Source organism: Mytilus edulis, chromosome 1 (assembly GCF_963676685.1).
Source record: "Mytilus edulis chromosome 1, xbMytEdul2.2, whole genome shotgun sequence".
NCBI lineage: Eukaryota > Metazoa > Mollusca > Bivalvia > Mytilida > Mytilidae > Mytilus > Mytilus edulis.
In genome coordinates, this window is record NC_092344.1 from 16,457,289 (window position 1) to 16,473,992 (window position 16,704).

At 33.9% G+C, this 16,704-nt stretch overlaps 1 protein-coding gene across 2 annotated transcripts in view; it reads right to left on the minus strand.

Moving 5' to 3' along the window:
* Positions 1-16,704, minus strand: part of LOC139525923 (nuclear pore complex protein Nup153-like) — a 54,507-nt gene that overhangs the window by 9,196 nt on the left and 28,607 nt on the right. The window contains exons 12-23 of one of the 2 annotated variants that reach the window (XM_071321132.1): positions 13,719-15,152; positions 8,268-8,436; positions 7,788-7,931; positions 7,188-7,316; positions 6,671-6,802; positions 5,669-5,800; positions 5,174-5,332; positions 3,764-4,582; positions 3,170-3,268; positions 2,672-2,758; positions 1,855-1,944; positions 106-711 (exon numbers count right to left, since the gene is read on the minus strand). In XM_071321132.1, the coding sequence (XP_071177233.1) occupies positions 106-711; positions 1,855-1,944; positions 2,672-2,758; positions 3,170-3,268; positions 3,764-4,582; positions 5,174-5,332; positions 5,669-5,800; positions 6,671-6,802; positions 7,188-7,316; positions 7,788-7,931; positions 8,268-8,436; positions 13,719-15,152 (4,000 nt within the window). The remainder of the gene's footprint in view (positions 1-105; positions 712-1,854; positions 1,945-2,671; positions 2,759-3,169; positions 3,269-3,763; positions 4,583-5,173; positions 5,333-5,668; positions 5,801-6,670; positions 6,803-7,187; positions 7,317-7,787; positions 7,932-8,267; positions 8,437-13,718; positions 15,153-16,704) is intronic. The other variant, XM_071321138.1, reaches the window with a different exon arrangement.

Here is a 16,704-nt window from a genome sequence, read left to right on the forward strand (position 1 = left end):
TCAGACAGAGAGAAGGTTAAAATGAGTACACATATATTAATTTCAAACTATATTTCAACACAATTTTTTTTTATTTGATCTTTAGAATATCTAACACATATTTACCTGGAGTTGTTGATGTAACAGGAGGAGGTCCAAATGTAGTGTTTTGTGCTGCACCAAATACTGGTCCTGAAGGCTTCTGAGGGGTACCAAATGATGGATTAGATGACGGAGGTGCACCAAAGGCTGGGACGGAGGTCTGAGTGGTTCCAAATGCTGGTGCTGTTGTCTGGGGTGTTCCAAATGATGGAGTTGCAGTTTGCTGTGCACCAAATCCAGAGGTGGCTGATGGCTGAGATGCTCCAAATTGTGGATTTGTTGAAGAGGAACCAAATGCAGGAGCTGTAGAGCCAAATCCACCAACTGTACTGATAGGACTACCAAAACTTGGAATACTAGAGGAAGTACCAAATGTTGGTGTTGAGCTTTTATTACTAAATAAACTTGACGTCTGTTGAGTTGACCCAAATGTGGTAGAACTTGTAGTTGGGTTAGCTGAGCTGGCTCCAAATACAAATGAGGAACCAGTGGAAGTTGATGTTACTGTTGCAGCAGCACTCCCAAACACTGTACCAGATGATATACTGGATCCAGTAGAATTAAATATTGAGCTAGTCGTTGTCTGAGGGACGGCATTAAATCCTGTTGCAGAATTTGTTGGTGCGGCTCCTATAAAACATGACAGAATTCAGATGCATGATATGTTTGTGAATGGCCATCTAACAATGATATAGACAAATTTTGATAACATCATTACTCAACAGCCTTATATGTCAAAGGAGTAAGTTCAGTAAGGGCCTTATCTGGCCCCGATTGTAAAAATGAATGGTACAATATAAAATATGTTTAAGTTGTCAAAAAGACATGTGAGAAAGTAAAATACAACTATTTGTGTCAAAATTTCATTCTAAGGCATTGAGTTTTACATCCAAAATAGGTCAAAATAAGACATTTTGACGAAATTTGACAAATTTGGTTGGATTTCACCCAAATTAAGGACCAGGAAACATAGAGGGCAGTCGTCTACAAACTTAATATTCAACTTAAACATGTAAAATGTCATTACAAACATTGTGTTCAAAGATCTTTTTTGTCGACGTCGTATGCGCTCTATGTTTCCTGTCCAATTATCAATGCAAAATTTACCAATTTTCATTATTTTCAAGCAAAATGAAAATGAGTACTATTTGTGACATCATCAGTAGAACGCAGGAACGTACATTTTCAACAAAAAGGCTTATTTCCTATATAGTCAATGTATAAGTTTTGATTCCTTGTGATATTGATCAATAAATTCTAATTTGAAATTTAAGGTAAAAAAGAGGGCCATTTTAGGGCCTTATCGAACCTACTCCTTTGGGGCCACCTGTATAGATCACTTCAGCCACCAGTATGCTAAGTATAAGCACATTGCTGTGGTTATTTCCAATTAAGTATCTACCTATATCCATATGAACCAGTATTCTAATGGTTAAAATTCTAATGTTTTTATTATTGTGATGTGGAAGATTTTGTAAAAATAAAACTTATAAGAATGGTTAGCATGCAGCCTTTGCTGAAATTGCAATAATCAATATTACATTTTTGTCAATTGATAATAAAATGCAATAATAAATGCACACAAAAATGTCTGAATTTCCAATATCAGCAATGCCAGTTATTTTCCCCGTTTATTAATTTACAACACAAGTAATGTTTTATGAATGCAATCGATGACTAAATCATTCTATACATTTTTATTAAAATAATCCTTCTTTGAAAAAATTAACAAATATTAAATTCTTCTTTACTGTGGTTAAACAGCATTATTACCTCCAAAGTTAAAAGATGGAGCAGCAAACGCTGTTGGTTTACTATCTTTATTCTGTCCAAATGCCATAGAGGGGGAAGCATTTGTAGTGGCTGCAAAAAATATACACAACATTTAAACAACATGTATTCACAATATTATATTAGTGTATCTCATTATTATTATACATCCAGAAACTGTTACTTTGTCCAATTGGCTAGTAATTTAATGAATGGCATGCAATTAGTTACAAAATATATATTGTTTTGAAGAACTTATCTATAGAAAAAACAAACAAAATTTGATTAAAACTTTCCCTGATATGGACAAAACTTTTATCCCTCAGGTCCTTTAAGGGTACCATGACATACTAAATTTTTAGCACTGACCCATACTTTTTTATACTGAAAATTGGACAAATGATATTTTCAGTGGTTTTATTCTTAACAGCGATTCTATTTTTGTTCATTAGTTGGTTTAATGGTAAAAATCATCAACAACCATGTGTATATTTATTGCTGTTTGGATGTTTTAGGCTGTGAAGTATGTTTAAATGCACATCAACATTGAATTGTCTGAGTGAATACATAGACATGCCTCATTGATGTGACAGACTTCACAAAACATAAGTGGAATTGTTTAGAATCCTGCAAAATCTGAATAAACCCATCATTTTCATTCAAACAGCCTACCCCAAGTGCAATTTAGTGCATACAACAAATATCAATCACCAATTGTTACAAGATAGATAATTCAGAGGGGACAAGTTACAAATAATAATGGAAAACAGCTACCAAGGTCACAGACGAATGCTACAACATTTCTGGTATTTAGACTTACCAGTAGATTTGACACCGAACTGAAACAATCCTGATGAGGCTGATGACGGAGCAGCAAAGGGCTTCTTCTTTTCTGCTGGTCCTGTCTCTGTTAAAGAAATAATTTTACTAGTTAACATGGTGAGGATAGAAATTCAAAGATATGTAGTACAATATACTTTTTACAGATTCTGTCTACTGATTGATTAAATAAACTTTTAAATGAGAAAAAAAAAAGGTCAATTTAAATACTTTTACAAAATGGGTTTCCTGTGCATTAATTTGCCTACGATGTCTTCATAGACTCCTCCAAATATTCGTTTAGGCAATTCTTCCTATCATTTTGCAAACCTAAATATTTGTAGTGTCTGATAATTGAGGATTGTCTTGAAAAAATTCAATTTGCCGAAATAGCAAACAATTTTATTTTATAGTCGGCCAGACAGTCATGTCTCACATTTTGCAAATTGAACCAGTATTAACAAAATTTCCTGTATGGAGAGACCATACAAGGACCTACCATCATCTCTGCTTCTTTTCAAACTGGGAGACACTGTAGAAGACTGATTATTAAATGAAGGCTCGGACTTTTTATCTTCTGTCTTGTTAAATGAAAACCCTGTAAAGTAAGGATTAATAAATATATTAAGTATGTCAATATTATATGAAAAAGATTATCATCTTGTTCCCATTTATAAGACATCGGTAAATCATTCTTTTGGATATGAACTCTTGAAGCTATATTATTACACATGTAAAGTTGATTATTTCAGAAAGAACATGTGTGATTTTGCAATTTATAGCATAAATAGTGTGCAATCTTATTTCCAGTTAGTAAATAGTTAGTCTTTTTCAAAACATTTCACTACTTTTTTTCTTCTTTTTTGGAATCAGCTATTTATAACAAAATTCCCAAGACAACAAATCCAGCTGAATTGTATTCGCATTTTACATAATCCATAGATTTTTTGGAGGCCAAAATCCCATAGTTAAATGCATGGGGGCATGGCAGGAACTTTTTTTTAAGACCAAAACCACCTAATATAAAATTTTCATTTTCACTATAGTATACATTGGTACATGAATCATGCATCTTACTTTTAAATGATCTTACCTGAATTATTTGTTCCTGTAAAATTATTTATTGATGATGTTTTAGGATCACTTCCAAATATACTAGTACTATTGTCAGATTTATTACTACTTGAAGTCCCAAATATAGAATTTACACTTGTCTTTACATTAGTGTCATTATTAGATGTCTGACCAAAGACAAAACCTCCATTGGCAGGTTTTATTGCAGAAACAGACTGTCCAAAGTTAATACCACCAGGAGTAGTTGATGTCTTTGTTTCAGAGTCCGACTTAGAATTAAAAGCTAGTCCTGTTGTTGCTACTGTTGATGTGGTAACAGATATCTTAGGACTGTCTAATATAACAGTACTATCTGATTTCAGTTTACTGACACTGTCTGTTTTATCCGAAGAATCAGCCGATGTCTTTCCCGACATAAATCCACTAGCAGAAGATTTGTCTTTGGTACCTGATAAAGAGTTCTGACTCAGAAAACCTGATTTGTTTATTTCATCAGGTTTGTTTTCCCCAAACTTGAAACCTGTTCCTGACGGAGCAGACTTTTGGGGAGAGAATGAATTGGATTTTCCAAACACAAATCCTTCTTTTTCTTTATTATCTGATTTGACATTTGAACTTTGTTTGTCTGAGTCATTAGACAATTTTACTGAACAATCCCCAAATTTGAATCCACTTCCTGCTGAAGTAGTTCCCCCACTAAATTTAAATCCTGATCCACTTGATGATTTAGTATCTCCACCGAAGCCACTGTTAGACATGTTTGAATTAGAATTTGATCCTGTCGGAAGAATAAATCCAGACTGGCCAGAAAATGCTCCTGGGGCTATAGTCAATCCACCTGTAAATAGAAGAAAATTTCATAATTACACTTAGAATTTCACCATGGTTCCAACTATATATTTGCTATAACATTTTCGACCATCATACAGGGCCTGCTCTGGCTCCAAAAAGGTTGAGCCATACAAAATCACCATCTGCTATATTTTGTGGCCAGTTTTGGAATACTTAAAGAGCTTTCCGCAGCAAGTTTGAGTTTTGATTTCTACTGCCCATATTGATGTTTGCCCTGTTATTGGATATTTTTTTCTTCCTTTCTGTGATAAAAAAAACCCACCAAAACATGCATGTTCACTGAGACTTTTGTCTGAAGCTTTTTGTTTTGGGCTACACATTGAACATTGTACAGTCTTATGGTGCAAGATTTCATAAGACTATGCAACTGAATTATGTGAATGACTTTTTACTGCATGTTTTATGAATGTTGGCAGAATCTGTTTTTTACTGGACATAACAAAGTTTCTCATAAATTTTGATGTCATAATAGTAAATATCTGCTGCCACAATGGAAAAGTAATTGTATGATATCACTAGTTCAAGAGGTGAAAATTTCCCAATATTGATAAGGTCTATAGTAAACAAGTGGTTTTACCTGATGATGATGGCTGGGTACCAGGTCTAGGTGTTTCACATGCTAAACACTTTGTGACATCTCCATTGTTAGGGACCAGACATACATCACAATCCCAGTTACCTGTAGGCTTCTTGAATATAGACTGTAAACTATCACCACCAGCAGACTTTGATGTACCTATAATTATATAATAAACAATATAATTGCCTATTGATAAAAATTAAAATTGGCTATCATATCCTGTCAATGTCAACATACTAAAAATTCAAAAATTACTGCGGAGGTGAGTATTACAATAATAAGAACTTGCATTCTGTAATACTATACATACATCTATATCAAGATTTTCCAGAAATCACAATACTAATCTCGCTTTTTTTTTAATCCATTCCTCAAAAATCGCAATGATAAATGCATTTAATAATTGCTGAATTTACTGCACTTGTTCTAAAATATATTTTCTAACAAACAGTGATTTCCAAAAACAAATTCAATACTTGATAAGATACTTACTTTTTTTCAGTCCTGGCTTAGCTTCAGCACAAGCAACACATTTCTCTGCATCATCTTTATTGGACACCAAACATACATTACAAGTCCATCCTTTTCCTGCAAACTTTGCAAAACTATCATTCTTTGGAACAGCTGCAAAGAAAAAAACTGTTCAAGTATGGACTGAAGAACATTATAAAAATCAAAAAGTGACATAACTATTTTGCAAGTCTGCAAAAAAAGACTTTGTGATTTCAGTCTGTGGTATCATGATGGCATTAAATTCACTACATTTACTATTCTTTAGTTGTAAATTGTCTAGTTGCAAATACCTGATTGATTGATCCCTTTTCCTTTCTATTTCAAATTTAGAAAGCCTTACATCACTCACTTAAGTATATTGTTCATAATTCATAAGCGAGTCAAAAATCCTGTTGGAAAAGTTATATACTTTTCATAAAGCATTTTAATGAGGGTTCTACACACTTACAAAATCTGAAACATAAGTGGATTTAATAACAGAAGAAACCTTGGTTGGTGTACAAAAAAATACTTGATAACCTTTTTTGTAAAATACAACTTAAAATACAACTGTGTATTAAAAGAAGAAGCAGTATCAATATCAAATTCTGGAAATTGATACGTTGTCAAGGTTTTGGCTCTTTTTTTTTTTTATCTTTTTAGTTTAAGAGCCTAAAAATTGGTACAAGCAATTCATTTTTTAAAACCTGAAAACAATTGGTTAAAGATGAGAACATATCAAATCAATTTTTGTTGAATCAGACCTTATTCATATGAGTTGGATGTTCATGTACCCAGAGTGAGACTGATCCATTCAGATTGCCTCCATATTGAAAGTGCCAGCCAGTTGAAGAAACCGACTCTTTGAGAGGTCTGTAGGTGGCTTGTTCATTTAATCACAAAATGAAATTGAAGATATTGAAATTTGTTGTTTCAAAATAATGGCAGCACTTATTTTTATATATTAATATGTTAGTACTTTTTATTACAATAATTAATTACATGTCTTAGCTCCTGGTCGAGGTGATGTGCAGGCTACACATTTATCTGATTCATCTTTGTTGCCAACAAGACATATATCACATGTCCATCCTTTTACAGCAAACTTGGCTAGACTATCATTCTTTGGTACTACTGAAAAGTTATTGAAACGACAAAAATTAGGTATGATTTTTTTTTTTAAAGTGAACTGTCTTATATATCAAAACATTTCTCCAATAGATACACAGTGGTATAGAGATTGGTTTCAGTTTCCTTTCTTAAATGCCAGAGTGTCCTTCTGGCAGTATTAGATTCGAATGTGCCAAGACTGATCAATTTAGATTGAAATGATGAGAAAGTGCCAACCTTTGTACATAAAAAGAAACAAACTTTGATAGACTTGAAGGGGGCGTGTTTCATGTCTTAGTTCCTGTCCCCCTAAATAATACCACATTTTCCACATGCAACTAAGAGTTGAGAGAATAAAACTATAGACTCAAAATAATTGTAGCACTTAAATATGTTTGAAATTATTTACATGTCTTGGCTCCTGGTCGAGGAGATGTGCAGGCTACACATTTATCTGAATCTTCTTTGTTGCCAACAAGACATATATCACATGTCCATCCTTTAACAGCAAACTTGGCTAGACTATCATTCTTTGGTGCTACAAAGTAAAATAAACAAAATGTACTAAGTGAACAGAAACAAACTTATACTCATCCTCCCGAAGTGCTCTTCACAATTAGGTAGATGCTTCTTTTAAAGATATCATCAACATTATACTCCTCTGGATATCAGAGTGCTACAATTTCTGGGAAATTAAAAGTAATCATTTATATTTCTGAATTTTGTTATGTTCATTGACATTCTGCATATAAATGTAAATGTTCTCATTAGCATTGCCCTCTCACCCAAATACAAGGTTTTTTTCACACTAGGCTCAGTAAAAAGAGATTCAATATACTGCCTGCCAGGTATATAATATATGGATATTTTATTCCTTCAACTATCTTCATCCTATTTTTCACAAACCTTCATCAATGTTGTAAGAGGATGAAAATATCTTTTTTAAATGTAACAAATAGTGGTATTCAATATTATTATGGGTTAAATAGCATTTAAACATTTTTTTTACCTTCTGGGGACTTTTTCTGTGCACTTCCACTTTTTCCTAAAATATCCATAACACTTCCTGTTTTTAACTGTGATGCCACTTTGAAGCCACCACTGGAAGGTGAACTGCTGCTTGAACTTGTCTGTGAAACTGGCTTTGAAAAACCTTAAAACCAGATTAAAACTAGTTATTAGCACCCATGTTGAAAATCTTATATGTTGTCACAATAACTTGATCTTTTCAAATCATGGCGTCAATTAGCACCATTCATGTAGTTATTGATTTATGTATAATAAAAAAAATAAAACTTGTCTGTCACATTATAGTGAATTTTATTCTAAAAAACAAAATTCAGTTCAAACTTAGTTTTAAAGGGTATTCTTATGCCAAGAAAGGTCAATTTTTTTCAAATCATGATTATTTCCTAAAGAAATGAACTTTAAAACATTTTGCTTAGCTGATAGGATTTTATAACTTTTCCTGCCAATAAATAATGTATACCTTGTGCTACTGGAGAACCTGTAAGGCTACTGGTTGAGACAGTTGAAGATTTATAGTTGTATTTCATTTGAACGTCATTATCATCACCAAGATTAAATGTTACACTTTTTGATTTGGTGGGTGATGATGATCCATCTCCTTGTTGGATTGGTGAACTGAACTTGAAGTCCTTTAAAACAGAAAGTAGAATGTAATCACTGTGCATGCAAAAATATCTCTCAGTTTAAGTTAATAGAAATCTATGAAATTTTGACACAAGGTTTATGACCACAAAAGAAAGGTTGGGATTGATTTTGGGAGTTTTGGTTTCTACAGTTTAGGAATTAGGGGCCAAAAAAGGGCCAAAATAAGCATTATTCTTGGTTTTCGCACAATAACTTTAGTTAGAGTAAAAAGAAATCAATGAAATTTAAACACAAGTCGAAAGTCTGGACAAAAAGACAGTATGTCATGTATGTGTTACATCTAGAAAAGCCGTCATCAGATGGAAGAAATGTATAACATGTTTACAACTTTTAATCAAAATCCTTGTTTCTACATCAGTCATTGTTTCCCCCCAATAATATTTAACCAAGGGAATCCATCTTATGTTTAAATCAAAGCACCAAAGGGTGCTATAGGCAGTTAATCAAAAACCCAAAGGCAAACTTGGCCAAGTTCAAATGAATAGTGTAAAGAATTAGTCAAAATATTTATCTCAGGCATTGGTCTCAGCTATTTCTAAAGTATCAAATAATGCTTGTACAGTAATGTTTATGTTATGCAATCCTACCATTTTTAAACGTTATTTCCCATTTATATTTATAAAGATTCAATGTCTAAGATTATACACATACACTGTCCTATGTATGGGGAGAGTTTTGTGCCAGTTAAGATGTTTAAGCCGCCACATTCTGTATGCACCTGTCCATAGTGAGGACCCACTAATGTGGTGATTGTTGCTGTATATCATATTTATTTTTCATAATTGTTTTGTACATTTTTTTTTAAATTTTAATTTCTTGTGTTTACTTCTGATTTTTGTCGAGCCTGCAACTTTTGTTGCAGAAAGCTCGACATAGGGATAGTGATCCGGCGGCGGCGGTGTTAGCTCACTTCTTAAAAGCTATATATTTTAGAAGGTGGAAGACCTGGATGCTTCATATTTTGTATATAGATGCCTCATGTTACAAAGTTTCCGTCAGTCACATGTTCATTGTCCTTGACCTCATTTTCATGGTTCAGTGACCACTTGAAAAAAAAGTTCAGATTTTTTGTAATGTTAAATTCTCTCTTACTGTAAGTAATAGGATAACTATATTTAGTATGTGCGTACCTTGCAAGGTCCTCATGCCCGTCAGACAGTTTTCACTTGACCTCGACCTCATTTCATGGATCAGTGAACAAGGTTAAGTTTTGGCGGTCAAGTCCATATCTCAGATACTATAAGCAATAGGTCTAGTATATTCGGTGTATGGAAGGACTGTAAGGTGTACATGTCCAACTGGCAGGTGTCATCCGACCTTGACCTCTTTTTCATGGTTCAGTGGTTATAATTAAGTTTTTGTGTTTTGGTCTGTTTTTCTCTAACTTTATGCAATAGGTTTTCTATATTTGTTGTATGGAATGATTGTAAGGTGTACATGTCTAGCGGGCAGATGTTATCTGACCTTGACCTCATTTTCATGGTTCAGTGGTTATACATGTAGTTAAGTTTTTGTGTTTTGGTCTGTTTTTCTCATACTTTATGCAATAGGTTTACTATATTTGTTGTATGGAATGATTGTAAGGTGTACATGTCTAGCGGGTAGATGTCATCTGACCTTGACCTCATTTTCATGGTTCAGTGGTTATAGTTAAGTTTTTGAGTTTTGGTCTTTTTATCTAATACTATATGTCATAGGTCAACTATATTTGGTGTATGGAAATATTTTATGATCTATATGTCAGTCGTACAGGTTTTATTTGACCTTGACCTGGTTTTCACGGTTCATTGCTCAGTGTTAAGTTTTTGTGTTTCGGTCTATTTTCTTAAACTATAAGCAATAGGTTAACTATATTTGTTGTATGGAAGCATTGTTAGCTGTACATGTCTGCCTGGCATATGGTTCAACTGACCTTGACCTCATTTTCATGGTTCATGTTAATTAAGTTTATGTGACAGTCGTAATAAAGCTTTATATTTAGGAGTATCAACATAGTATCAATGATTAGTAAAGAAGGCGAGACATTTCAGTGTGTGCACTCTTGTTAGTGTATGTCCAAGTTATTGTAAATGCTCTTTTGTTCCGACGTTGGAAAGTTCCGGCCGGAAAGAACTCATTAGCCGAAAAGTTCCAGAGGAACTTATTATTATGTGTTACTTTGTTCTTCCTCTGATTTAAAAGTTCCACCGGAACAAAATGACTAGTTGAAATACTCAATTAGTATACATTGTCGTTATTATGTAAAGGGGCCAGCAAAAGCAATAATTTGGGTGTAGGAGTTTCTCCCTGCATTAAAGATCCATTGGTAACCTTCGACTGTTGTCTGCTCTTAGATCAGGTTATTATCTATATGACACATTCCCCATTTTCATTCTCAATTTTATTAGGCACTGGCTACGGTTACATGGAAATGTAACATTAATAAAAATATTATTGTTACATTGGAGACTAATTGTCGGAATCCAAAGTTGGGCAAGGAACCGATTTATTACGAATGTAACAATAATTACTGAGGCTACGGTTACATTACGCTGAGATTAATAGTAATCTCAGCATTACGTTATTGTTACATGAAAAACAGCAATGTACGCTAGATTTTTTAAACTTAAATCTTCTATAGTTGTATTGCTTAATTCTTTCATACATTTTGTATATACTAAACAATACTTGTATAATACTCATTGGCGGATCCAGGGGGGGGGGGGGTTCCGGGGTTTGCCGATCAATGCATTTGAATGGGAGAAAATAGTTGGACCCCCCCCCTTTTTATCAAATGGCTGGATCCGCCCCTCATACTGATAAAAAAAAATTATTATTATTCAACAAATGGTGTATAACTTGAATAGTTTTACGCATTAATGGTTTTGATGTTCTTGAAGATACTACTCAAGATTAGGAGTGCCAAAGGCGAAAAATATAGTTCAATGGTTTCACTTTTTTAAAGTATTTAACTGCACACCTTCTCTTTTTACTGTCATTATACTTTGAACCAATTTGTTTAGGGTGAAAAACATTAAAACTTGGGATGCGTTTTAAACGAAACTAAAACAATATCAAGACATAAATTTCATACAGCTATACAATTTGACGCAAATTGATACATCAAAAGCAAAGTTTGCTAACTGTCACTTAAATATTAAGAACTTCTGTATGTACACGTACAATGTATCAGTGGAGGACGCGTAACCTCGTTCATCAAAAATGTGTCGGACTTTAAAAAACACTTACAGGATTTGTAGAAATTGTCATTTGTGAATTAAATATTACAGTAAATAAATTGTATGTAATAAATGTATGTAATGTAAATATAAAATAAATGTCTTCAACTTTTATTATTAGTACATATTTTCAGTCCCATCGTACATTACTGTTTTTCATGTAACAATAACACAATGTATAGCCTCAAAATTATTGTTACATTCGTAATTAAACAGGTCCTTACCCAACCATGCCTTCCGGCATTTAGTCTCCAATGTAACAATAATATTTTTTATTATTGTTACATTTCCATATAACCGTAGCCAGTGCCATTTTATTAACGTCTCAAATTATAACTGAATTAAAATATCTTGATTACGGTTTAACTGTCTTCCATTACTAATATCATAACAAAAAAAAACATGTATTTAAACTTTAAATAACTGTAATAGTAGGAATTAAGAAAAACTTGTTTGTAACTTCAACTTGTTGTAAACATTATTTCTTTTCACATTATTTTCATGGGGAAAATCGTTTACCAGCATTAAGATGCTGAAGGAACCGCATAGAATTGATTCAAGAACACTTAACGAGTGTTTAAATGTGAACAATTATAAAAAGAAACATTATAGCAAAAAAAGTCGTATTTTTCTGTACCGGAAATCGAAAAGTCCTTGTAAATCATAAATAATTACGGTGTGATACGCGTCACAGATTCGGACTTAATATTTTACGGAATATGCGACTTTGGAAGTTAAATAATGCCTTCCTTTAGAAAACAGTTGTTAAAGTTTTAATCTCAATATTTATTGAAGCACATTGAGGTAAATCAAAGCACGTGTAGCATTATGTTACATTGTAACACCAAAGCAAAACAATCTTAAAATGACCTTGACATCGACCAATCAGAAAACTACAATAACAACAACTTTATTTGACAAGCATGAAGGAGGTCATTTGCGAGATAACGGAATAATATTAACAAGAATACAAATGAGCATACATTTAAGATTACTGAATTTAGATGATTTAAATAATCTCAATCATTTCAGACAAAAAACGAATAAAATGATTAATAATAAAGTACCTATGTATCACTCAGAATCCTCCCAATTTAAAAGGTACGTAAATTTCGTCTTCTATGTAATTTGAAATTGCCGCCAACTTATATCAGCTGATTAATAGACTACTGACGTATGTAATACGTATCGATGACACACAATATTCCTACGACTTTTGCCATTTGGGAAATGTAAACGACTCATCTTTATAGATTTTCGGCGATCAAATATTTCATACAATTGTTCTTTGACATCTTAACCAACAGCACAGGGAATAATAAACTATAGAAGGATTTCTATCGAGCACTACTTCCTATGTGCAACTTCAAAACTTTTGGGAAAATCGACGACCATTTAACGTTTTTATGGTAATATTTTTTATATTTCAGAATAAAAAGTATGAAAACAGTGTCCAATTAGTTATAAATAACATGATAGCCAGCCAGATAATAAAAGTGGCACATATTTCAGCATTTATTGGGTAGAACATAAATATAGGGTGCTCGCATAAAGCAGCTTAACTGCTTAAAAACCACTGCCTAGTAGATTAAAATATACACAGCACTCATATGAACTGGTATTGAGAAACAGACATGTTTCCTCAATTTTTAAGGTACATTTGTTAACAATACAAGTTTAGAAAAATTAAATTCCCTAATTATGTTATAAAAACAAAAAGAGTTTATCCCTTAAACACATTGTGTCTTACATAAATATTCCTTGTGTAGTACTTTATTAACATACCCCAAGAAAAAAATACAACAGCACTTAATAATAATAATAGATCATAAAATTCCATTGAGTAACATACATGGCATACAAATGGCATATATATTTTAACAATTTATACATCTCAAAAACAATAAAATGTGTCTCTATATAGTATATACATTGTACAGACCATGCAATAAAAGTCATAAACAAAAAGCTTATTAATAAATAATCAAAAAAAATAACATCTTCAACTAGCATTTAGTATTTTCTACTTGATCAACAATTTCTCTTACAGATTTCCGTCGTAGATCAAATGTGTCCATTGGTTCTGTCTTTCCGTTGCCGTTATTGTTCGGTTTAGCAGATTCCAAACTGGCGCTTTTATTGTTATTTTCTGTTCGTTCATCTTTGGAACTTGTTTCCATTTCACAACTCTGCTCCTGAGAAAATGCCTTAAGTTCCAACTGATCTAAATAAGCCTGAACCTCTTTCACTGTTTGTTTTCGCCTTTGACGAACGTTATCATCACAACCAGCTTCCACGCCATCAAGTTTCAGTAAATTTCTTGTCAGCATTTCCTCTAACACTTTATACTCCTTGTCTTTTTTAGTTCCTTTAAACTGAGTGACCCTCATTTCATATTCCCCTATATTATTTACCACTTCCTCAATTTGTTCCATCGGTGTAGAGGGTTTCTTTTTTAGTGTACTGGTTCCATTGCCGTTACCAGACTGGGCAGCAGTTTCAGGAGACTGACGACTACTGTTAGGTGTTTCACTTCTTTGTGACTGGCTCGATGGTGTAGGTGTCACCCTTTGTTCCTGTGGTTTTTGTTGTTGCTGTTGTGGATGATGCGGCTGCTGCGGCATGTGTGTTTGTTGATGTGGTGGTGGCTGTCGAGGCACAAATGTTTCATGGGCAATTGGTATCTCTCGTAACTTTGGCTCTTGTGATATAGTCTCTGGTTGAGGAGTTGTTTGTGGTAAACTAGTTCCCTGCTGAGAAGGCAGAGGACCAGTCTGAGTATTGGTTGACTGAGGTTGGGAGGAAGCCTGTGGATAAGCTGTTTGAGGAGTGGTCTGTGGATAACTGGATTGAGGAGATGCTGCTGTCCATGTTGTGTCGGGATAGCTTCCTTGTGTACTATTTGGATATCCACCGCTTTGTGTACTACTTGAATATCCACTGCTCTGTGGGTTATTTGGATATCCAGCTTGAGCACTGGCTTGTGCCATAGCATGTGGAGGATATCCACCTTGGGAGGAGGAATTAGATGAAGCCTGCGCATAAGCAGGTTGTTGTGATGTAAATGGAGGTGGTGGCTGTTGTGGATAGCTAACGGGCTGTCCTGGCCCTCCTCCACCTGGCTGTTGACCAGTATAAATCGTATATCCATAAGGTCCAGTGTGCTGAGCTGTACTCTGCTGTTGTGGTGGTGGCTGGGGCTGACTAGCTTGATTTGAGGACAAATGCTGAATTGGAATTTCTCTTACTACTGGAGATGAACTCCTCCCAGACATCGGAGAACCTGTTCTAAAAGACCTTGGTAGGGTTGATGAATATGTGTTTGGTGACGGCATGTCCATTTGTCTTGGCAATGTTCCAAAGCCTTGCTGAGAAGGATATGAAGGCTGGCCATTTGATCTAAATTTTCCATTTGAAGACTCGTGCATAACTGGTATTTCTCTAACAAAGTATTGTCCTGGTGTAGCTGTTGCTCTGTATGTCTGTAATAAAAAAAGTCTTGTGTCAGAATAAAGAACAAACACAATTAAAACCTTTCTCAGGGTTCTCACTAAGGCGAGTCCATGAGTCCTAGACTCATGAAAATCTGTCTGGACTCATCATTTTCAAAACTGATGAGTCCAAAGATGCATCAAGATTGTAAATTTTGTATAAACTGAACACACATATTATCATTTAATAGCAATAGTTTAATAAAAATATGGATTTAATGCCATTTCATTGTAAAATGATAAATCATATTGCATTAAAATATCTTTTTCTTACTGCTGGACTCATGGCCAAAAATTATGAATCCATGGACTCGCCTTTAAAAAATCATTAGTGAGAACCCTGCCTTTCTATAGCATTGCCCCAGTCTTGTATTACAATGAGGAATAAACATGATACACACTATAGTGGAACAATGTTCTCCAAATGGCCTTAAAGCACCTTAGTACCCTTACTTACATTTTTGTACCATGTGTCATGTCTAACTTATGAGTTATGCCCCCATCCAATGAGGAATAAACATGATACACACTATAGCGGTACAATGTTCTCCTAATTAATGGCCTTAAAGCACCTTAGTATCCTTACTTACATTTTTGTACCATGTGTCATGTCTAGCTTATGAGTTACATGTATGCCCCCATCCTTAGGGATCTTAGTTATAAATGCTATAGACCATTTTAAAGGACATACACATGTAACAAATCTCTACCTCTGTTTCCATGGCTCATGTAGATAATCTGTCACTTGGACAAACCTATAATACTACATTAAATTTAAACTATGATTTTGATTTTGTATTTATATTGTGTCATCTGGATTTAATAAATTTCTTCATTCAGTGTATGTTCACTTGTCACTTGTGTTAACATTTCTTGATTAAGTTAAGGCCTAAATTAAAATATTGTTTGTTTGCTGTCAGCCGACCGACCCAAAAAAATCGCCGCGATCCAAATAATTTTATTGCCGTTTTTGAAAACATTTTTTTTTTATTCCGGAATTTTGCCGGTTGCGGTTTCGGTTTAGAATCGAGTGCTGATTTCCGGGTTACATAAACTGGATACCGCTCGTATTTACGCTTTGCTCAAAATGTAGTAGTCAGTCGAGGAGGACCAGTTTTAGGGTTACATGCGGTTTTGATATCCGGTACACAAAGGTGCATTGAAATGTTTCGGGAGTATACAAGTTTATTATTAACTTGCAAATAGAACAACACGACACGGAGGTCGAGGCATGGAAATTGCATTATGTGCCAGTGTGGAGGAAAGAAATGGCACTTACTCAATAATGTTTACATGCAGATGCAATTTATTTTCATTTTTTTTTGTCTTGATGTAGATCTATTCCATTTAAATTCAGGTACATTTGGTTTTCAGTAGACATTTTCTGAAAGATGGTGGCACTTCATGAACTATGTTTTCTACTTCTTCTGTTGGCTGTTCAACCGTGATTTTTACTTCTTGTGATGTAACAAGTAAATTTAGCATTGTAAATGGTTTTTTTTTATTTTTATTATTTATAACTTCCAATTTACAACATAATATA